General features: G+C 38.2%; 1 protein-coding gene across 1 annotated transcript in view; it reads left to right on the forward strand.

The window, feature by feature from the left end:
• The window catches only part of LOC138013503 (NLR family CARD domain-containing protein 3-like), a 47,486-nt gene that overhangs the window by 4,614 nt on the left and 17,872 nt on the right, over positions 1-25,000 (forward strand). The window contains exons 2-4 of the mRNA XM_068860591.1: positions 5,145-5,319; positions 18,853-19,527; positions 20,151-20,339. Of these exons, the coding sequence (XP_068716692.1) occupies positions 5,313-5,319; positions 18,853-19,527; positions 20,151-20,339 (871 nt within the window). The 5' untranslated portion in view covers positions 5,145-5,312. The remainder of the gene's footprint in view (positions 1-5,144; positions 5,320-18,852; positions 19,528-20,150; positions 20,340-25,000) is intronic.

A 25,000-nucleotide genomic window follows, 5' to 3' on the forward strand; every position in this document is an offset into this window, starting at 1 on the left:
GTGACATTTCCCCCAGATAGAAAGAGAACCGGAATTATGAAATGCTGCTCTAGATAACTCCCTTTCAAAGTTGTCCTTTTGGACTTTCGCATGTTCTAAAGCCTTAGTTGTTGGTGGCCCTTTAATCAAGGTGTTTTTGTCGTCGACATACTACACTCGAAGTTCGGAGTCGGGGATGAATCTCAAGCATTCGATTTTTACCTCGCACTACTTCCATAAGTTCTTCAAAGGATTGAGTGTTTTGATCCGTAAAAATAACCTCGCATCTTTAAATTTCCCCCTCGTGAAAAGAGACATTGTAAAAGACTTTCAACTGAAGCATGCTGACAATTTGACATTCAAACTACCAGCTGAGAAGTAACTTGACTAAACATTCATACATTTTAGTGGGAACTCGAGGTAGCCTAACACTGATGATGTCAATCCCGCGAGATGTTTCCAACAGGTTTTAACGGTAAAACTTGGGCGCCAAACTTGCCTTGCGTCACACTCAATCGGGAAGCGTAGTATAAAAATTGAACCGGGCAGTAAAGTGGGAACGAGCTAATTTCGTACGTACTTAATGAAAAGTCCCACGTCCTTTTATAGCATAGGCCGCTCGAGTCACAAGTAAACACAAAGACCATAAACGGTGGTATATTTCATCTTAATACTCAGTTTTTCTGTGGGGTTCAACAAGGACTTTTATACAACTAAGGCACGAACTTAAGGAAGGTTTCAAGTAAAATTCAAAGTGCCTTTCCCCATTCTCTGTGCGGCTTTGTCGCTCGTTAATTTGCCTCTCGTGCCAACTATACCACCAGCTACGCAGGCTAATGCGTACTAACTCAACCCAACTCAAAAGTGGCGATTTTCACGTGAACAACCTTAATTCTATGTACTTATTGACAGAGTGGGAGGGCCAGACGGTAAAATATTTGGCTGGAGGTCATGGTCCAGGTAGTACTACTGGTTTTTTTTTATATACCATGAGCTTGAAACCTTGTTGTGCAACTGGTTCAGAATTTTCCTACGTGAATACTCGGTCTTGATTGCAAATTAAAAAATACAGCGTTGCTGTCCTGAACACCCAGTAAATAAAACTTACACAGAAAACCAGCTGTGACAAAAAGGGATAAAGCCACCTTGTTCCTTGTTGTCATCAGTAGAAGAAATCATTTTTTGCAATGATTGTGAAGCTAGATAGAGAATATATAAATTTTGAAGTATCATATATTTGATCCATGAGTTGATAAGATAAACTTGTTAGAGAAATCATTGTGGTGAAATGAGTAACTTAAGCAGTTGTGAAAAAGCCTTGAAAAAATCCAGACTTGAATGTGATTTGAACCCATGACCAGGTGATTGCATTGCTCTAAGCTATCAAGTCCTTTGTGAGCTGGCTAGGTGGGATTTTATAGTACATTTTGTACAAAGTGAATGGATGATAGAGGAAGTACTGTACTTGTGAAATACTGTATAATTTATTTGAACTGCTGAGTTAAGGAGATTGATTTTGGAAACAACTCATGCAAAGAAATTGTAATAGAGGCCCAAAAAAACAGGCTTACATGTGGTTAAATTTATTTAAGCTAAGTTATACTCAAGACCTTGCTGGCCAGCGGGCATTCGTGGCATTGGTGCAGGGCACTCCCTTTGATTTGGCAGGGCTGGGGAATTCCCTTCGCCTCGTGTATCAAACTCAACTTGCTTTGCTCGTTAGATTTGTTGCTGTCAGTTTACGTGTTCTTTATTCCCTCCCTTGGGTAAGTTCAGGGCTTGTAGGGTTAGCTTTTCGACTGGTTGGCAGTCTGACGGTGCCTGCATGGATTCCATCCTCAGGGTTGTCATGGTTACTAGCTGCTCTCGGCTGCAGCTCATGGCATGCTTTACCAGCCTCAGGCACCTCCCCCACTCTCATCTTTTGATGAGTTCAATTGCAATTTCGTTGCACACTGCTTTATTATGTGAGTTATCGCCCATTTAAGACCTCGGGAAACTGCAAGACAATAATACTACAGTATATGTCCTGTATCCTGTATGAATTGTATGCATGTACATTCTATGCATAAAGAATTTACACAACTCCAGAACTCCACTGCTTCACAATATTTACTTGCCCCATTGGCTCAAAATCTACTAGCCAAAACTGATTTCACTAGCCTGTGGCAACTGCAAGACAATAATACTGCAGGATATATGTCCTGTATACAAAAATTTGGTTTATCAACGGAGTTGATAATGTAAATTGACCACCGTACAGAGAGTCTAAAAGCTGACGTTTCGAGCGTTAGCCCTTCGTCAGAGCGAATCGAGGGATTATGGGTAACGTGTAGTTTTTATAGTAGAGTAGGAGCTACGCTATTGGTGGTAACATGGCAACGTGAAAAGTAGGAATATATTAGTTAAATGAAAAGCGTTCGTTAATACCGTGAGGATTAAGGGTGCCGATTTGAAAGATGAATTTTTGTTCCAGATTCTTGCGGCTTTCCGTCGTACCTAGATGTAGGGAAAGGCCGCAGATAGCCATGTGTTTTTTGGAGTGGTTAGGCAGATTAAAATGGCGAGCGACTGGCTTAGATGCATCCTTGTCATTCTTCTCAACATCGCGAAGGTGTTCGCAGAATCGGTCACCTAGTCGTCTACCTGTCTCACCAATGTATAATTTATTGCATAACGTACAGGTTATGCAATAAATGACATTTGCGGAGGTACATGTGAAACGATCGGTGATCTTAACAGATCGCTTAGGTCCCGATATCTTGCTAGTGTTAACAATGAAAAGACAAGTTTTGCATCGTGAGCGCGTGCATTTGAAAGTGCCGGGTTGCTGGTTGGTTTTGAGCGCGCTTCTAACTAAAAAGTTGCCTACGTTTTTGTCGCGTTTGAATGAAATAAGTGGAGGTTGCGAAAAGATTCTACCAGTCTCGGGATCATTTTGGAGTAATTTAAAATTACTAAGAATGATGCTTTAGACTGCGTGATTATGAGGATGGAAAGTGAGGGTGAATGGAATTCTGTCATTCTTATCTTTCTGTGACGTTTGTAGTGATGACTGTCGATCAAATTGTTGGGCGCGATGATGGCCCGCTTTGACCACAGAGACAGGATAGCCACGTTTTTCGAAGAACTGGCACATCTCCTCTGATTTGCTGGAAAAATCGGAGTCATCACTACATAGACGTCGAAGTCTAAGAAATTGAGAATAAGGAATGGAGTTCTTGACATGTGATGGATGTGACGATGAATACAACAAATAACTGTGTGAATCAGTAGGTTTGTAGTGCACACTAGTACATAGCACGTTGCCTCTAATAGAAACTTTGATATCTAGGAAAGCCAATGAAGTTTCCGAAATTTCCCAGGTATATTTAAGAGCCGGATGAAAAGAGTTGACGGAGGTTATAAATTGATCGAGTTCTTCTCTGCTGGATGAAATAGCGCCGATGCAGTCGTCGATGTAGCGGCCGTAGAGTTCAGGTTTGGGGCCGTTGTACTGATTAAAAAATTGGTGTTCAACATATCCTACAAAAAGATTGGCATAGCTAGGTCCCATTCTTGTGCCCATCGCTACACCATTAATTTGTTTGTAATAGTTGCCGGCGAATGAAAAACAGTTAAGCGTTAAAACTAGTTCGGCAAGGCGGAGGAGAACTCTACGGCCGCTACCTGAACTCTACGGCCGCTACATCGACGACTGCATCGGCGCTATTTCATCCAGCAGAGAAGAACTCGATCAATTTATAACCTCCGTCAACTCTTTTCATCCGGCTCTTAAATATACCTGGGAAATTTCGGAAACTTCATTGGCTTTCCTAGATATCAAAGTTTCTATTAGAGGCAACGTGCTATGTACTAGTGTGCACTACAAACCTACTGATTCACACAGTTATTTGTTGTATTCATCGTCACATCCATCACATGTCAAGAACTCCATTCCTTATTCTCAATTTCTTAGACTTCGACGTCTATGTAGTGATGACTCCGATTTTTCCAGCAAATCAGAGGAGATGTGCCAGTTCTTCGAAAAACGTGGCTATCCTGTCTCTGTGGTCAAAGCGGGCCATCATCGCGCCCAACAATTTGATCGACAGTCGTCACTACAAACGTCACAGAAAGATAAGAATGACAGAATTCCATTCACCCTCACTTTCCATCCTCATAATCACGCAGTCAAAAGCATCATTCTTGGTAATTTTAAATTACTCCAAAATGATCCCGAGACTGGTAGAATCTTTTCGCAACCTCCACTTATTTCATTCAAACACGACAAAAACGTAGGCAACTTTTTAGTTAGAAGCGCGCTCAAAACCAACCAGCAACCCGGCACTTTCAAATGCACGCGCTCACGATGCAAAACTTGTCTTTTCATTGTTAACACTAGCAAGATATCGGGACCTAAGCGATCTGTTAAGATCACCGATCGTTTCACATGTACCTCCGCAAATGTCATTTATTGCATAACCTGTACGTTATGCAATAAATTATACATTGGTGAGACAGGTAGACGACTAGGTGACCGATTCCGCGAACACCTTCGCGATGTTGAGAAGAATGACAAGGATGCATCTAAGCCAGTCGCTCGCCATTTTAATCTGCCTAACCACTCCAAAAAACACATGGCTATCTGCGGCCTTTCCCTACATCTAGGTACGACGGAAAGCCGCAAGAATCTGGAACAAAAATTCATCTTTCAAATCGGCACCCTTAATCCTCACGGTATTAACGAACGCTTTTCATTTAACTAATATATTCCTACTTTTCACGTTGCCATGTTACCACCAATAGCGTAGCTCCTACTCTACTATAAAAACTACACGTAACCCATAATCCCTCGACTCGCTCTGACGAAGGGCTAACGCTCGAAACGTCAGCTTTTAGAATCTCTGTACGGTGGTCAATTTACATTATCAACTCCGTTGATAAACCAAATTTTTGTATACTACTTCCCCACCGACGCAGCACCACAGTTTCTTTAGAAACTACCCCTTCATTCATTTATATGTCCTGTATCCTGTATGAACTGTATGCATAAAGAATTTGCACAAAGTATCTAAAATTTAAACAGCAAGGTTGGGATGATTAAGATCATTGATTAGTGAAAGAGTTAGATCTAATCACAAGGTACCAAGTTCTATTATACTTTTTCACCTCTTGAAATTTAGGGACACAGACGACAAATCCTTGAATGGTGGCTTTGAGATATATTACATGAAGTTTGTTTTGACAGTATAATGATCATGAAAAGACTTGACAAGATGGTGATCATTAAAAGAATCTTTCAAAGCAATGGAAACACGATGATGATGGTGTAAAGGTCAAACTAGGAAAACATGGGAGGTATATAGTGCAAGTAAACACATTATTGGTCAGAATAAAATTTTTGTCCTTTTGGAGATGTAGGTTACAATGTAGGTGGCGGGAGTGGTTAGCAGGTCTTGGTTTTTAACTCAAACTTGAAGTGGAATATTATTATTCCTTAGAGACAGTTCATTTTTGTTTTTTGTGAACAATGTTATAAATTTTACAGGGGTTTCAAAAAGCAACGACGGCCGACCAAAAACGTCGGCTACTTCGCCCAGAGTAGTCGGCTATTTTTCCCCCTAAATTGAATTAATTGAAGGATTCCTTCAAACCTAAAGTAAAATTCATTTTTGATGGACTTAGCTGTACTTTTTTTAAACCTCAATTTCAAAATAATTATCAGATTTGATACTTCCATCTTCGAGCTACAATGAACAGCATTTTTACCAAGACCAACCGTCGCATTTTTTATGTAATTCAATTACGTTCAGTTACGTCCGCAAACATAATTATCAAGACGTTTTATGCAAAACAGGTTGTTATTGAGTAATCGTTGCATAAAAACAGGTTTTCCACCAAAACAGTAAATGCTTCTATTAGTTTCATTGGTTAAGCGTTTTTGTTCGCTAAGATTAAAATGACATATTCTTATTGTTTGACTGAACTGATTTCTCATGTTGACCGAACAAAATTATTGCGGTTTGTCTAGACAAACCAAAATGTTTCAATTCGCGCTTGAAAAAATGCGCAAAAAAGTTTGCCGTTCACGGCAGCTTTAAATTGATAGTAATGATGACATGAAGTTGCCGAAACGTCATACAACGTTTAAATGGTTAATTTTCCTTTTGAAATTGTTTCCCAAATCTTTCTTCGCTGGAAATTATCAAAAAAATGTGTGTAACTGCACACCCAGTGTCGCTGTTGATAAGAAATCTACCTTTAACTTTGTACTCGCATTGTCGCCCAGGACGCTGGAAATCGCATTTCAGAGCTTCCAGATTTCAAATTTTTCTGCGGGAGCATGCTCCCAGATCCCCCTACATGAAGGGGCCGTGCCAGGATGATGCAGTCGGCTACTAGACTTAAACCAGCTGCATGCACATGCCAGGGGCATGCAGGTCAAGTTAAGCTAATAGGAAAATCTGTGCAAGTAAATAACTATAATGATAGCATTGCTTTTGCCTTGTCATTGGCTGTGAAATATTATCCTGAATTACTGAAAACCAGAGCTGCTGCTACATTATTTCAATGATTAGAAGCAAGGGATTTGAAAAGTAAAGGAATGACTGAGCAAAAATGCCTCAAGTTAATTAACCCCCTTATTTAAGGACGTTCGCGCCCAAAACGTTCCCACGTACAGATTTTTTTAAAACTTGCCACGCAGAAAGGTAATTATCTACTTTTGCCAAAAAGGCAAAAAAAATGGAGGGTCACCGTGCTCGTTTTCGAGATCATGAGGTGCATTTTTAGAAGATTGCGTTACTTTAAGACGATCTTAACTTACAACTGTCAGCAATAAAAAAGCTACATGAGTGAAATTTAGATCAGGTAAACGTACTCAGTTCAACATAACTAATATAACTAAATTAACCTTTGCAGCTGATGTCTTTTTCTGAGGTGAAATAGACCTTGAAAAACGATACATATTAGTCTAAGAAAGAAAACTTCGGTCGCACGAGAGCATAAAGGCCAAATATTTGCAACTTCTCACGTACAGATTTTTTTTGTTTTTTGTTAAAATGGACAAAATCAAGAAAGGAAGTGATCTACGGAAAGAAAAATGGGGGTCACCAAGCATTCAAGAGAGTAAAATCGCTGCGAAGTTCTCAAAGCGATTGTCTATTCGCACTGTCACGCCATTGCGTGACATTTCCGAGAAGACCTGGGTCCACAGCTATCCCATGATGCCACATACTTTTATGTTCCATTCTTGTGGAAAATTTTTGCGCCTCTAGCATCGTGTTTACCTGCGTGGTCTTCGATGCATGACGTGTGCGTGACATGTGCGAAAAGATGCGCAGTAGCAATGGGCGCGAACGTCCTTAAGTGCCATTTTTATAATAGCAAAAGTGTGCTTGTGTTGTGGTTTTAATTTCTTTCAACTTGTTTAAATTCTAAAACTAACCTAGAAATTATAGATGATTTTCACAGTGACATCGAGCAAATTGTAAAATCAAACCCGTGAGTTCTTCTGGATTTTTATCTATGCGAGGTTGAAGGTGTCAGGTGGAAATAAATATCTTTTTACAAGTTAATTGCAAGTTCTGTAACGTTTTTGGAAGTTCTGTAACGTTTTTGGTTTTGAAAATACAGCATTTTGAATTTTCGAGTAGTGACTCACTTGTGTGACATCAAATACTGAAATCTGTTTTGATTGAAAAAAGATGTCTCATTATGATTCTCTGTAGTTTAAACGTTTCAAGTATATTAGGAGATGTGTTTATACTCACTTATGTCCAGGATTAAACGCAATTGTGAAAATTATAAATTTTATGATTTATCGTCCATGTGTTACAAGAATTCACATTCATTTTCTGTCACCTCCTTGTCTTACACATGATTTTCTGCAATTTAAGATTTTTAGTCACTTTATTGTGTTATGCTGTACCTGAGGCAGTATGGAGGCCGGATTTGGTCAAAATTGTATTTAAAGCAAAAGGCTGTACTTATTTCATTTTGGTTGACCATAGCAACTTATTTACTTAGGGTGCAATATTCAAACATGTAAAAACAATTTTGTGTTTGCTGAAGATTAAATTTGGGACTGAATTTTTTTTTGCATTTCAATCAATTTTTGCATATGAGTTTATGTTAACCGCAAAAGTCAATATTTGCGAATCAACTTATTTTGAAATGTGATTTTTTTTTAATCAGTAATTTCTTGTTAACATAAAATGTAGTTTTAATTTATGAATTTTTTCCAGTAAAATATATATTTTTTAAATGACAATATCTTTTAACCAGTGTGAATTTATTTTGATAAGAATTTATTTTCAGTTCCATGATGCATTGCTCTGCACCAGTTTCCTTGGCCCCGTTATTTTTCCAGCCACGTTCATGATGGAGTCAGTAGAGGATTCTCTTCGTAATTGAATCACGCTAGTGAGATTTCTTCCATCTTCTTGTGATATCCCCTCCATAGTTTCATCCTAATTTTTGAAACCAACTTAAATGTTTTGTTGGGAAACTGATATGCCGCGGCGACATGTTTACTGGGAGAGAAACCAGAGAGCCTGTCAGCTTTTTATGTAGAACTTAAAAGGAATAGTTATAAGTGTTTTCCTTTCTGCACAAGAGACCGCATGGACAGAAGAGTTGATTGAACAAACATTTTGGTGATTGAAGGAAGCTTACGCAACTTTGACTCTTATGGCAGAGTACGTACATGTATCCCATCCAGTGCATGCCAATAACCCTGTAATTGAGAGCTTAACACAACTGCCGAGAAATATTCAGTGTCCACATTCATATATTGTCTTGAAAGAAACTGTTCTTACCAACAAAACAGCCTTATCATATTCTACTCAATGTGTGCAACGTAATGGAAGGGAGGGTCCCGGAAGACCTGCTTTAGATATAAGCAGAGAACAAATAGAGTACCTTTCTTAATTAGAGCAGGAAATAATAAAGAGAAGGTTATAAATAAGTTGTTCTTCCCACAATGTTTTGATTGGTTCAGAGTGCACAATGAAAATTTTCAACTTTCTCAGCAACAAGGTTTTGATTGGTTCAAAGCACAGAGTGGAATGTTTTTAACCTTTGTACTGTGAACATGCTGCAGTGCCCTCAGAGCTGCAAATTATCTTTTATTTTAGCTCATTACAGGTCACTAGCTAATTTTAGGTTATAATGTACCTCATTGTTGGTCAATGTCGATCATTGTACATGTAGCTCATTGTGGATCATTTTAGCTCATTGTAGGTCATTCCTTGTTTTAGTACATGTAACTACGTAAACAGAGGACTTTTACTGATTTACCATAAATTTTGCTAGCTCCTTCTTCCCCCACCACAGGCATAAATCATGAATGCTCGACCTTTAAAAATAGAAATTACCTTTCAGAATCAGAAAAGTTCAAAAGTTCAGACTAATCCAAAATATGAACTACTAAAGGCATTGTCATAAATGTTGAAAAGGACATCATCTGCAGGAAGGCTATCGGTCGCATTTGGGTATGTCAGGTTGAGGACATTTACACGTGTGTTTGCTGTCAGTACAAAGCCCGCTAGAAATTTAACAAAGTGAATCTCACGAGACCTGTTAAAGCCAAGGACTGGCTCCTCATCAGTGCCACAAGCAAACTGTAAGATGTGGCCTAGAGTAATGATTGTTGTTGAACCAGCAAGGCTCCGTCCGGCATAGACTTCCCTAATGTAACACATAGTTAGAAATGCATTGTAAACATGCCTCTGGTTCCTGCAGGAATTTGATCCTTCCTTATCAGACAGAAGTTAACAAATGCATCAGCTTCTTGACATTGAGACCACTTGCAACTGATGGTCTGAACAAATAGAGAAATGGAGGTAGGCTCACAATCAGCTGAAAAATACCCACTTTGCTCAAACCTTTCTGGAGATTTTGAATACATAGTGATGATGCCACTCCTTGAACAATATTGAGCAATTACGTCTTCCTGGATAAACTGTGGTATTTTGCCATTTTGAAGGACACTGAGACCCATGAGAACACCAACTGCCATCTACGTCTCAGCCAAATCTTCACAGAGACCTCCATCAAAGTATTTTTCTTTAATTTCAATTAGCATGAGGGGAACGAATTCCTTTCAAGAACCTCCGTATGAGTAACGAGCTGACTCTCCGGCAAAATTAACCTCAATAGGTAAATGGCAGTTCACCAAGGCTGATATCTCATCCAAACCAGTATCAAGCAAGTTTTCTCTATCAACAAATATAAAGTTAGTTTCTCCAGAGATCTCACTGTCTGGATCTGTTATATCTAATTGTCTGCCAGTAAGGATTTTTTCTTGAGCACACTTGAGGATTTCTGATGTATTTTGGCAGTGTTCACATTCTTTAAAATACAATTTCTTGTGCAACATCACTGATTTTTTTGTCCCTGACTTCTGTACCACGATCAACTTCAATAATCACTGCATCAACTGACGAATCAATAACTGTTTCCTCCACGTTTCCTGCATTACTGACAGTAATATCAATCTGAAATGCACTGGTTTCTAGTACAGAATCATCAACGCCGTCAAGATCGTCGGCCAACAGTCGCACATAAACAGCACCTGCTGAAGCGGTAGATCTGAGTCAGCAGGATGTTGCCATCAATTTTCACCTCAAAGGCTAAGATTGGCTTTACCAGCATTCCACCAACGTTCTTCTTTAACTTATTATACATAGTATTTTTCTTCCCCCGTTTATCGAATGCGAATTCCGTGATTATGCGGTTTTGGCTCTCAAGTGTCAACTTATCCCAACATCCCAGTGGCGTTTTCTCGTCTTGTGCTCCCACAATAATTATGTCCTTGATAACACAAAATCGACTAGGACGGCCAACGTGTCCGCTTCTTCTACCACTGCTGCAAGATGCGGCCAGGGAAGGTCCATTACTACAAGAGCTGAGAGTCGGAAATCTTCTCAGCTAGCTAGCTCACTCAACGCATTTCAATCTCTTGAATTGATGACCTGAGGCAGTGGTGGTCGAGTGAGAACACTCCTGCGTGGAAGAGAATTTGCGCTTGAAGGGGATTGAACACTACTCCCTGCTGTTGAAATAGAAGAAGACTTGTTTACATGGACAAGTTTTGCTATTCTGTCGATTTGCCCAATGGTGTTTCTTGATATATCGGCAATTGTGATTCAATTACGAAGAGAATCCTCCATTGACTCCATCTTTGAAACGTGGCGGGAAAAATCACGGGGCCAAGGAAACTGGCGCTGCTCAATGCATCATGGAACTAAAAATAATTCTTATCAAAATAAATTCACTCTGGTTAAAATAAATTGTCATTTCAAAATATATATTTTACTAGAAAAATTCCTAAATAAAAACTATATTTCATGTTAACAAGAATTTATTGATTCTAAAGAAATCACATTTCAAAATAGATTGATTTGCAAATATTGACTTCTGAGGCTAGAATAAATTCACATGCAAAGATTGATTGAAATGCAAAAAAGTAATTCAGTCCCAAAATTAATCCTCAGTAAAACTAGAGTTGTTTGTACATGTTCAAATACATGTACGCCCGGGCGAGCAGAGCCTCCTTTTGTCGTTTTCTTTACTGACGAGGAGAAAAGGAGGCTCTGACTGAATCACGTCAACTCTTTGAAGCCACTGCAGCCTGAACTTGTGGACTAGTCCATCCTGTTTTCTCTTATCCAACTGTTTTTTCGAGATTGTGAGCATCCATTCAGTGATAAAACTGATGGTTATAAGTGAGCCCACTGTATCTTGAAAGCCAAGATGGTGGCAAGATCTGGCATATTAGGGTTGGGTTCGAGACAGTATCGTGGCAGCATGCAGCACGTACTCAATAAAGATCTTTAATACTCGATTCATGCAGAGTCTTTCTTGAGAACGCCAAAATCAAGCAAGCAAAAGAAAGGTTCAGCTAGCAGGGTGGTTCGAATATTGCACCATAAGTAAATAAGTTGTTATGGTCAACTAAAAAGAAATAAGTTCAGCCTTTCGTTTTAATACAATTTTGACCAGAATGGGCCTCCATAGGAGGCTGCACAGAAATCTACAGTTTATGTTGGGTGTTATCTGCATTAAAACAATGGATATCCAGTTCACTGAAGTGTGATACACTCCCAAGAGTAAATAATTTGTATTGTTGCTGCGGCAGTGAGTGAGGTAGTGGCTGAGGCAGCTCTGTAATCAGGAGAAGAACACTTTTTCTTCAAAACTCAATGGATTTTGGTCAGACATGCAAGGAATGTGCAAATGGAGGAATTAAGATGTGTGGTATCATCATCAGAGCCTGCTCTGTTTTTCATTTCGCTCCTTGTATCCTCAAACTATAGAGAGTTTCACTGTCACACAACAAAAAAAAAAAATTCGAAATTGTTCAGTGAAAAAGGCCAAGAACTTTAAATGCTGTAGGAAACAAATCTTTCAACCACCTCTCCAATTCTCAGGACTAAATGGTACATCGTTTCTGAGCTATTTGTCGAAGCATTTCACGCAACTTTGTAGAGTTTTGTATGGAGACCCTGTGTGGTCCACCAATGTGGCAGCCTGTAGCAAACGGAAAACGTCTTGAGTTCACTTTGCAATCATGATAACCCTTATTTTTCGCTCATGAGACAAAATACATGTGTACAATGTTTGAACACATCTCTAATGTACCTAAAAGGCTCAAACTGCTTAGATTCATAGGGATGGACATTTTTTCAACCAAATTGCTTTACATGTATATCGGGGTTTCACATAAAGGTGACAATTTGGAAATTCAAAATGCTGTGTTTTCGAAATGAAAGACGTCATGGAACTGGAAGCTCAAGCAAAAAGATTTATTTCTATGTAGGTCATCTGCAACCTCCTTCAGCTTAACATTCTGAAGGCCTTGCAATTTTGATTTTTGAATTTGATGACGTCACTGTGAAAACCATCTATTGTTTTCTTTTCTCTCTCGAGTGGGGTCCAGAAGGTGGTCCAATTGGGGGTCCACATATGAAAACCTCCCTCAATTCAAAGCACGAACTGTCGTTAATGAAAATTACCGCAAGCGTAATCGAACATCTCCCTTCCCCTTGGCAGCATTTCTACCATTTAGGTAAACTAGTTTTTATGTAAAGAACCCCCTAAAATGTATTGCATTATGGGATTGCGAAAATAGTCTGTATATGTTTCTTAAATTTGGAAAGAGAACTTTTCAATCTAACAGTCAATTTCTGTTAATTATGTAGATACTGATCATGATGAAATGTCCAGATTAAAAATAACTTGTTTTATTCATTTTTGAAATGCGAAAGAGTGGTCTTCAACTGCTAAAACTACCGTGTAACATGAAACTCTTCATGAAAGGAATGAAAATAAAGCTTGATAATGTCAAATCAAGTCATAAAAACATGTTACATGTACAGCACAAGTACCAGGAAGAGTAGGTTGGCTTTTAATTAGCTGATTGTGTTATTTACCTTGACAACACCTTTTCCCTGACATGTGGAAGATAAAAATATCTTCACTGTGCTCACTGAAGGTACATGTATAGTATAATAATAATAATAATAATAATAATACAGCATATTAACATTTGTTTGCTTAAATAAATCTCAGATTTACATGCACACTGTCCTTGCAACCACCCTGGTGAGTTTCAACAGTTAAAGTGCCACAATGACGAAACTCGCATCTTTTCTATCAAAGCCATTTTAAGACATAAATAAGTAGCCTGCATGAGAAAAAAAATGCCCTTTACTATTTTCAAATATCTCTTTTTGTTCCAGAGATATTCAAGTTTTTTTAATATGCAAATTAGCCACGTGATGACGTCATACACTCAGCCAAATTTTGATCAAATATGATGAAAAAGGATATCTCAGCCAATTTTCATCAGAAATGTTTGATTTTTTGAGGTGAGATTCTACTAAATGTGCTCCACAATTTGAGCTTAACAGTTTCGTTACCATGGCAACATACTGGGTTCTAGACCTCTCCAATTTTAAAGGCATTTCTGGCCACCTTTGGCGTTCTATTTTCATATTTGCAAATAGTGCCTCATCTACATGATCCAACAAGCATATTCATATAAATATGTTAGCTTGAGTTTGTGGCCTTGTTTAACGTTTTTCGAGCTGAAAATCACTTACATATTGAAGTTGAGTGGGTGGGGACTGGAAAAGAGTGGGTTTCCATGCGAACACAATGTTTTATAGCCGTAGGTGTGTTTTCTGTAGAACTATTAGCCTACCAAGTTTCAACGGTCTGCGCTGCAAATTGGCGAAGATAGCTCTATTTATATACTTGATGTAATAATAATTATTGGGTTTAGTGTATGACATCATCAGTCATCTCATTTGCATATTTTACACATTTTTCAAACTTAAATATCTCTGGAACTAATGCAGGTGTTTGCAAACGGTAAAACAGCATTTTCATTCTTTCATAGAATTATTTGTGATACACCTAAAAATCAAGAGGTAAAAATTTGACCATAGTGGCACTTTAAGCATAACAAGATTACTACATTGAGGAGTATCACTGTACTGCATCTTACTGAAAGTTCCTAAAAATGAGTTCCTTAAATAATTTTCTCCAATTGCAAGACATGCTATTCATTTTGGATCAAGCCAACAGACGGATCATTTATCACTTACAGATAATTGTAGTTGTACTCTTGAACAAGGTGAAATTTTTTAGTGACGTAGTGAAACAAATAAATGAAACCTAGTATTTCTGAATTATGTATTCTTTATGAACTTGTTTACATGATAATTGATTGCATGCGTGCTGCTAAAAGAAGGATACACCAGGAACGTAAAAATAGTATGGTACACGTAACTCTGGATCAAGTTATTATAAGTAACTATATAATTTATGGTGATTCCAATGAAAAATTGCTTATTGTATTGGGAAAGTTTTCATATGCAAATGTTAGTTATTGATTAATGTATTAATGGTTGAATATTTTGACCAATGAACAACAACACAATGCAACCAATCATGTGTGTTGTTAATTTGATTGACGGGAGAGTATAAAAGCCATAGATGGAATCAAAGGTGTCATTACAAGTTAGTTTGAGAAGCAAAATGTGTCAGCACATTCTCAAGTGTATCACCTGTGGTGGTCCACATTCTATTTTTACTGTAATAACAAATGTGGTGTCAGTAACGGACAAGTGAAGTGTTCTTTGGGAATTAAAATTTTGATAAAAGTGAAGAACAGCTCACGTCCACCGACAGTTGGTTGACTGTTGACCGACTGTCGGTCCACTTTCGACTGACATGCAGTCAGCCAACTGTCAACCAACTGCCGGCCAACTGTCGGTTGAGGGGTGCTGTTCATCATTTTTGCGAAAACTTGAATTTCCAAAGAACACTTCACTTGCCTGTCGGACTAGCAACAGTCAGAATCCACTGGCCTGATTGCAAAATCCACCAGCCCCAGGCTAGTGGACATGACTTTCTTTGCACACTGACTTCTGGAAAGACAAGCCACTGTTTAAGAACGTGGGATTTCGGTTGTGTCTTTGGAGAGCGTTATTGTAGAATTTGCTATACCTTTCTCTAGATGTTTTCGGGGATACAGTGTAAGCCACACCTCCAATTTAGAGCTATTTAGGGAGAGAAAGTGCAGCTTATACCCTGGTGTTTTTACAGTATCCCTGATTTCTGGCCACCATAATAGGGAAAACCTTAAATAACAATGATCACAACCAGGGGTCAATTTAATAAAACTTTTACACATGTAATTTACAAGTGTAGCTATTGTTCTCAGACTCTAAAACAATGGCTATACACTTGTAAATTACACGTGTAAAAGTTTTATTAAATTGACCCCAGGTTTTCTGAGCCTCAGCAGCAATTGTGAGACTGAGCAGCCCCAGCAAACCATTGTTTTAACGAAAACCACTGGTCAGCAATGTGGTTCTGGTCATTGCTGTCTAAGGGCTTCCCCATAATAGTGGACCAAGGTGGTACACCAACATGGCATCTCTGTGCAAAACTCTATAAAGTTGTGTGACATGCTCTGACAAATAACTAAAAAACAATGGGCCAGTTATTTAAACAAAGTCTAACTTAGGCCGCGGTTTAAGACAACCAGTGGACCTCCAAATCTGTTTATGAGGGGTATATTTTAAGTAAATAATTTGCTCTCTAGCCTGGAATGCAAACCTTCTTGTTACCATCAGCAGCACACAATACTTCGATCTGATTGTTGGCAATATTGAAAATGGCTTAGAAGGCGGTTTTGTTAAACATTGTCTAAAATATGTTTTAATAATCGACCCAATGTACCTCAGACTTGCTGAGGTGGTTTATGCATTGGTCTTCTACAACATTTTATGTGCTTGACCTCTTTCATTGTATGGCTTTGAAGTTATTATTAATTTTTATGGTGTGCCAATGAAAACTATCAATTATTTTTTTAACCGGGTGGTATGTTTCAAACCACCCTTCGTAATCATCTGAAGCATTTGAAGAGTATGAGTAAAAGAAACTTGCGTGTCCTAATCGAGAAAGGCACCTACTATGTTACAACATTGTATTCTCTGTGACTTAAAAGCCTGAATATGGTGTCTTTTGATTTGCACTGCATAAATGTTCATGTAGTGAGGGCACTTGTTAAGTAATGGGGGTATTAAGGAAAGCAGATGGGGAGGTATAAATGGAAGAGTATGAAGTACTGAAAGGGAAGGGAAATGTGGAAAAAAGGGACAGGCCACCTACCAGGGTAACTCTTTTTCCTGCCTACCTTATTCAAACAACACCCCAAAGAAGTGAGAAATCCCTTTTATACTCTAATCACCCTGAAACGATTATAAAATATTTTGTAACTAATCCTAATAAACACAAACACAGCATCAGGGGCGGACATCTCGTTTATTGATACAGGATACAGCGAGCGTTTACGTCATCACCATAAAGAAAATACAACAGTGAAAAGACAAAGCAAAGTTAAAAGAGATGCCTTTGAGTGGCTTTTTGCATACAGTAACTTATAACATCTTAAATAGCCGCATAGCCCTTAAGGGTTCAACATAACCGCAAGCACACCTAGAAACTTCCACAGTTAACACGATTCATACATAATGAACATACTCCAGTGTCATTGGCAAAACGTTACAAAAAATATTTTTAATATTTTTTTGCGGGAACCCAGTACAGTCACAAACCTCCTGAACGATTTGAACTGGCATTCATTAGAACTGAGATGCAAAATTGTGTGACTTACTACCATGTACAAAATAGTGAACAGTAAAATTGTGGTCCGTATCGCAGAGTACATTGTACGCCGTGCGCGTGTTACACGCTCCTATCATAGCAGTAAGTTCATTAACATTGGCAGTAACAGTAACACCTATCAGTACAATTTTTTACCAGAACCATAAAAGAATGGAACACTCTGCCTTCTTTTTTATTAGATCAGCCATCTGTGGCCATTCTGCTATAACGAACTATTTAAGTCTCTCCCACAGATTTTGTTTATTGATTAACAAACCAGTCAAAAGATAGGTTTATTGCATAGAATTCCAGGAAAGACCAAAAACTGTTTTCTGTTTGGAAATATCTGCATTGGTTCCTGAGATGTTTGTGTTTGAAAAATGTGTAAAATATGCAAATGGTACGGCTGATGACTACGTTCACACAACCCAATATAACATCAAGAATATAAATAGAGCTATCTCAGCCAATTTGCAGCAGAGACCATTGAAACTCAGTAGGCCAATATTTCTACAGGCAACACACCTATGGCTGGCAGTATGGAGGCATTGAGGCCCAGTGGTTAAGGCGCTTGCCTTGAGATCTGAGGATCCTGAGTTCAAGACACATTCTGAACATTGGTTGAATTTGTTCCTGGTAGTTCCTGGTTCATCTTCTCAGCTGCACTTGTAAATAGCCAACTAGCTTGCATCGGGCCAGTTGGGATTCTTAACAGTTGCTGTTGAATGTTCTGTTCTGTTGTGATTGTGTTTCATTGGCCCTGAAAAGCTCCTATGGGGGAGTGGGGCTACAAAGAAATTTGTTCCCATGGCATCTCACTCTTTTTCAGTCCCCTCCAACCTGATTTCAATATTTTTGGTGATCTTAAGCTAGAAAAAAATTTAATAAGGCCACAAACTCAATCTAACATATTTATATGCTTGCCGGATCACACAGATGAGGCACCATTGGCAAATATTAAAATAGAACGCCAAAGGGGGCTAGCAAAAGCTTTAATATCAGGGAGGTCTGGAACCCAGTAGGTTGCCATGGTAACAAAACTGGTATGCACATATGGTGGAGCACATCCACTACAATTTTACTGCAAAGAATCAAGCCTTTCCGATACAAAATTGGCTGAGATACCTTTTTCATCATATTTGATCAAAATTCAGTTGATATTATGACATCATCACTTGGCTAATTTGCATATTTAAAAAACTTGAATATGTCTGGAGCACAAAAAGATATCAGAAAATAGTAAACAACATTCTTCTTCTCATACAGACTTAAAATGGTTTGGATAGGAAAGACGCGAATTTCGTCACAGTAACACTTTAAGGCAATCATAATTATAAACTGGGCTATTTGAGAACCCAAAACCCATGTAAAATCAATTTTAATCACAACACTTGATTTCTGCTAAAGACAGAACTCTCAGCCAGCAGTCAGAGTTTCCTACTTCTCTTGTAATCGTTCATTTAAAACATAAGAGCATGCACACGAAGCACGACAATTAATTTTGTTGCACAACTAGGCCAGTATGCAACAGTGCCTTTCCAAAATATTCAAGTGAAAGTTGTTGAATATAATTGAACCATGTACTTGAATATTAGATTTTAATTCTAATCAGGAATGTGTTGTCACGTATTTTGCTTCAAATTTGTTTTTAGCAAATATCGAAGCTAATAGATGATAAATAATTTTTGCTTCATTTTTAAATCTTAGTTGGAAAGCAGAGGAAACTTTGTTTGCCTGTCCAGGATGACTGTCAGGGCATGCCCCCAAAACTCAGGGTCAAGTCACCAAAACTGAGTGATCTTCCAAATGTCAGTGAACCGTGGATAAATGCTGATCTGCCGATTGATATTTTGCTACTAACAGTGGAGGATTGTGAGTTCTTAAGTTGTTTCTCATTTCTGGAGCGACCTTTCAAAAGCTACAACATGGAAGTTGGTCTGATATATTTTGGATACATTGGTAATGCTAGTGATCAAAGGCAACTAATGGTTGCATTAAAGAGATGTTCTAAAGGTTCTGTAGTCCCAGGGGGATCTTCAACAGTTGTAAAAGATGCAGTTAGGGTCTTGAGGCCAAAGGCTGTGTTTTCAGTGGGAACTTGCAGCGGTTTAAGCTCAGATAAAGTCAAACTAGGAGATGTAGTTGTATCTGCCAAGTTGACAACAGCAGCTGGATTCAAAACTCCTGTAAGTAGACATCTGAGTGATCTTGTTAGAGATGCGCCCTGTGGGTGGGTTGCTCCTTTGGAAAATCCAGATGAATTGGAGGTTGAAGTACACTGCGATGGTGATATTTTGAGCCAAACACGGGCAGCGAGGTGTGGATGTGCTGATCTTCATTTACAATATCCAGAAGCAATTGCTGTTGAGACAGAAGGGGAAGGTAAGAGTTTTAATAAAAAATGGGAATTATGAAGTGTCCCTTAACTAATTTGTATTTTAGATAAATCCAAGAAAAATCCTAAAATTATTAATTAAATTGTGTTATCTCTATCAGGTTTGGTCAATGAAACTTACCGGTAGCTTTCCAAGGAAATATTAAGCTAAGCAATGTCTTTGTTGAACTTTTTCCACATGAGGAAGGAGCATATACATACAAGAATCTGACTGGTAGCCAAGATTATTTTAGTGCATTAATGAGACAGCTTAAATTGAAATGCATTATCTCCAAGGTTGAAGGTTTCATTTTACTGTGTACTGGTAATGAATACATAATACTGTGTTGATAGAATATGGAAGAAATTGTCACTTTGTGTGAGGAACATTTGAATCTAAAAAACTTGGTTGTTGTAGCAAGTGAGGAGAATAGAATGGTTGTGAAGTGTAAATTAATTGTTACAACTATCGTTTAAAAAATCAAAGCCAGAAAGTATATTTCGTCTGGTAAAATTGAAGCTGCTGTTTCAAGGATTGACTAGGAGATGTGAAGCAACAGAGTGTTGCTTGAAGACCTTTCCCTAAAAACGCAAAGGTCTAATGTTAACTTCCTATCATCCTTAACTTCAGGTGTTTTTGCTGCAGCCTATGATGAAAAGGTTGAGTGGGTGGTAGTAAAAGGTGTGGCAAGTTTTGTTAATCAAACCCAACTGTCAAGAAGTGATTGGATGTCCTTTGCAAGCACCATGGCAGCCTCTGTTGTGGCAAAGATGCTCAATAACCCTGTTGTTTTCCAAGAATGGCCGCACTGTAACCAAGGTAAACTTCATCATGTAAAATCTGGCTGTTTAATGCAGTTGTATGTTAAATATGTAACTAACAACAACAATAATAATAATAATAGTAGTAGTAGAGATAGTAATAGTAATAATAATAATAATAATAATAATAATTATCATTATTATACTAATTCTAATAATAGCAATAGTTTTTTTTTTTTTTAAATTCTCGTTTCCTATAAACATGTGTATTAAAATAAAAAATAATAAAAATTAAAAAAAATTTAAACAACTCTTAGTATTATAGATTTGATAAACTAAAGGAAAGAAAAATTATAAATCAATATTATAGAATGTTAAGACGCTCTTTGCCATAAACTCAGAGTCAGAGGATAACGCTATTTACAGAAGAACAAAAACTATCTACATGCGACCGAGACTTCTAGTTCTAGATCAGTCTCCTGTAAATTTGGGGCAGTTCTCCTCCTAGAACGCGAGCCTCGCAGGCAAACCAATGCAGATCTCAAAATGGCAAATGAGACTCGAGTCCTATAATTATTATTATCCTATAATTATTATTATTATTATTATTATTATTATTATTACTCTTATTATTATTATTAGTAGTAGTAGTAGTAGTAGTACTACTCAATATTATTATTATTATTATTATTATTATTATTATTGATAAAGTGATATATGTAATAATTGATCATATATGAACTGCGGATATGAAATCAAGTGAAGCTATGATCTTTGCCGTTATGAAAGCAATTTTTGCAATTGCGTAGAGAAGCCTGAAAAATTCAGGACTTCAACGGGATTTGAACCTGTGACCTTGCAATGCCGGTGCGATGCTTTAACCAACTGAGCTATGAAGGCACTTACGTTGGGAGCTGGTCATTTGTGGGTTCTAATATCTGCGAGGATCATAGCTTTTCATCGTTGATTCATTCCTTACCGGAACATTAGAACCCACAAATGACCAGCTCCCAATGTCAGTGGCTTCATGGCTCAGTTAGAGGATTATGAGGAAATGAGCTTCGAAGGAAATTCTGTAGACGAATAGATGAAGTGGTAAGTAATAGGACCTGGATGTGGCTTTCACATGGGTATCTGAAGAAGAAAACAGAGGGGCTGTTAATTGTTAGCGGAATAAAGCCAATCACCAAGAACTGATCCAATCAAAGCTAATATAGACAAATCACAGAATGACTGTTTGCGCCATATGTGCCGACAGAAAGATGAGACAGTGAATTACTTTGTCATGGAAGTGCCAAAAGTTTTTACAGAAAGAATATAAACGAAACATGACAGAGTAACTAGGGCTTTGCATTGGGATTTGTTTAACAACACGATTTTGAAAGGAATGACAAATGGTATGAATATATTCCCAAGAATGTTGAGGATAAGTGTTTCGTTGAGAAATTATGTTCTTTTACTACTTGATTAATATATAATCAGTTCACTAATGGAACACGTCATCATGACGACATAATAATGAAGTAAAACCATTTTTCGTTGGTTGTGAACCTGAGCGAGTCACTGGGTAAATATGAATCGTTTCTTGCTCAATCTATTTTCTGTATGTTTCATGATCGTGTAATTTTCTTATTGGTATTCAAAGCGCACAACGTCCATTGATGTAACATTCCTTACATGCACCAGAATAAAAGGTTTGATAACAGTGAAACTATCGTAACCGACGAAACAATGACGAGAATTACAAATTACTTTATGATTTCTGAATAAAGAGACTAGAAACTGGAGGACAATATTATTGTCCTGAGATTGTGCTTGTGGACAAACAGAATAAACGTTTCCCCATCGTTGACAATGCATTCCATAGTGACAGAAGGGTGGATACAAAACAAGAGGAGAAGGACAACAAGTATCTTGGCATGTAGCTTGAGATTAAAGAGCTATGGAAGATGAAGAGTGTAGAGATTGTCCCTGTTGTTTTTGAGCACTGGCAATTATTCCGAGGAGTCCAGAGGACTAGCTGATAATCTTAATGCTAAGGTAGAGTTGGCAGCACGTCAAAGAACAGTCTTGCTGGGATCAGCAAGGATCCTCCAGAGTGTCCCTAAAGTTGCTTGTTGCCACCTGATGATGGGCTTATGTCAAGCCGTTTGAAGCAAAATTTAATCCTTGAAATTTCTATTTAATCCGCCAGATATTGGTTTAATTCAAGCCAGTAAAAAGTCATTCAATCCAATCTTTTGAGTTTGATTCAATTCAAACCTCGAAATTTTTGTTGCTGCCGCAGTGAGTGAGCCTGAAGCAAGCGAACGAGCCAGCTCTGTAATCGGGATAAGAACACATTTTTCTTCGAAATGCAAGGGATTGTGGTCAAAGGCGCAAGGAATTGTTGTTATGCGAGAATGGAGGAATTACGATGTGTTGGATGATTATTCGCTCCTCGTATCCTCAAACTATAGATAATTAGATATAGTTTCACTGTCACACAACAAAAAAATAAATTCGAAATCGTTCAATGAAAGACCAAGAACTTGGAATGTTGTAGGAAACAAATCTTTTAACCACCTCTCCAATTCTCAGGTCTGTGCGGTACATCATTTCTGAGTTATTTGTCGAAGCGTTTCACACATCTTTATAGGGTTTTGTATGGAGTCGCTATGTGGTCCGCCAATATGCCTGTAATCGATAGAAAACATCTGGAGTTCACTTTGCGATGACATCGCTTCCTTTTCGCTCATGAGATAAAATACATGTGTATGAACACATCTCCTAATGTACTTGAAAGGCTCAAACTACTGAGATTCATAGGGATAGACTTTTTTTTTCCAACCAAGTAGCTTTGTATCATGGGGTCACGAAAGATGACAATTCGGAAATTTTCGAAACGAAAGACGTCGCTGAACTGGAAACTTGAAAAAGATTTGTTTGGAGGTCATCTTCATCCTCCTTGGGTAAAAATTCAGAAGACCTTGCGATTTTGAGAATTTGAGATTTTGAGATTTTCAGAATTTGATGACGTCACTGTGAAAACCATCTATTAGTTTCTTTCTTCTCTCGAGTGGGGTCCAGAAGAAGGTCTAGCTGGGGGCTCACGTTCTGTATCTTCCCTGCTCAAAACTTATTAAATCTCCCTTGAATTCCATGCACAAACCGTCGTTAAATTACCGCTAGCATATTTGAACATCTCCCTTCCCCTCAGCAGCCTTGCCGCCATTTAGGTAAAGTAGTTTAAACCTATTTCTAGTTTATTCAATCTTCTTGGGATGAGCGCGGCCATCATAAACTACATTCCCTTGAGTACGAGACTGTGCACACTTCTTTTGTTGTTCAGTTTTGTTGTGCCGACGACAACATGGCGAGCGAAGGTGAGACTTGCTGAAGTTTCTTGAAAACGTTTTAGAGAAAACTCAGAATATTTTTCAAGGTACTGTTTGGTTATGTCGTTAAGGGGTCACTGCAGCATTGTTACAAGGGACAATGAAAATCAAGATTCTATTCTATTCCATAGTTAAGCAAAGTCAAGTGCCTTCTTATTTCTGGTGACTTATGTATCTGAATCTTACTGCGACTGTTAAACGGTGCAGTAGCTCGTAGCGTTTCTGACCGATTCAGACGGCAAAAGCTCCCAAGCTTTTTCTGATTATGAATCTAGTATGATCTAGTGTTCTATGGAGTTATATTTGTTCTGGAATGGATATTTGTATTTCCTGTCGGTTTATATTTATGGGATTTGAAATGTAATCTTATCCTACTTATGTTAACGTCCAGACCCCAGTTGTTCGAAGGGTGGATAGCACTGTCTGCTGGTTAAATAACTATCCACTGGATAACTCAATTGGTTTTGCTAGTATTTATCCGCTTTATAGTGATTTATCCGTGGATATCGTTATCCACCTTTTAAACAACCGAGGCCAGGTTTTTATCTGTTGGCACGTGGAATGATATAATTTCGTTGTTCAATTTCATGATTGTGTTAAGAATAAATTAGTGGAATCTTCGACTCGACGTTCGCGAGATTTTATAGTCCTTGACTGTTTTCTCGTTTGAAAACAGTATTTGAACTCGTAGGCTGAGTGTTGGAAACTGAACCTTGTTGCATTTGGGGACTTTGCTGTCGATGCTGTTCCTCAAAGGATATTCGAGGTGTTTTCCAACATTTGTGTTACACGTTAACTTCTATCTTCGTCCATCTCCATCCGTGGTTTTCAACAAAATGGCATCTGCTGCTTTTCAGAAAGGTAGTAAAAGAGTATCACTTGTTTAGATCTTTGGCCGCGCTCGTCCCAGGAAGATTCAGGTCGAGGTTTGAATTGAATCAAACCTCAAGGTATTGGATTAAATGATAAAACTCAAAAGATTGGATTGAATGACTTTTTACTGGTTTGAATTAAACCAATATTTGGAGGATTAAATCTAAATTAGGCTTGGGCCGAGCCGAATTTGTCCTTGTGAATAACATCTCACACACCCACGGCCTGCTCCCGTTCTGGCCTTGTAGCTCAGTCGGTAGAGCAGCGGTGATCAAATCCGAAGGTCGTGGGTTCAAATCCCACCCTGGTCAGAGTTTTTCGCTTGTGTGGGCCTAATTCCAATACTAGGGTTGATCTCTGAAGAAACAATTGGGTTTAAAAACTTCACAGTAGTGTTAGGCCTTACTCGAACTTGGAATCATTAATCTCAATATGCTACTGAAGGACAACAACTAATGATTATCTATAT

This window comes from Montipora capricornis, chromosome 8, assembly GCF_036669925.1.
Source record: "Montipora capricornis isolate CH-2021 chromosome 8, ASM3666992v2, whole genome shotgun sequence".
NCBI classification, from domain to species: Eukaryota; Metazoa; Cnidaria; class Anthozoa; order Scleractinia; family Acroporidae; genus Montipora; species Montipora capricornis.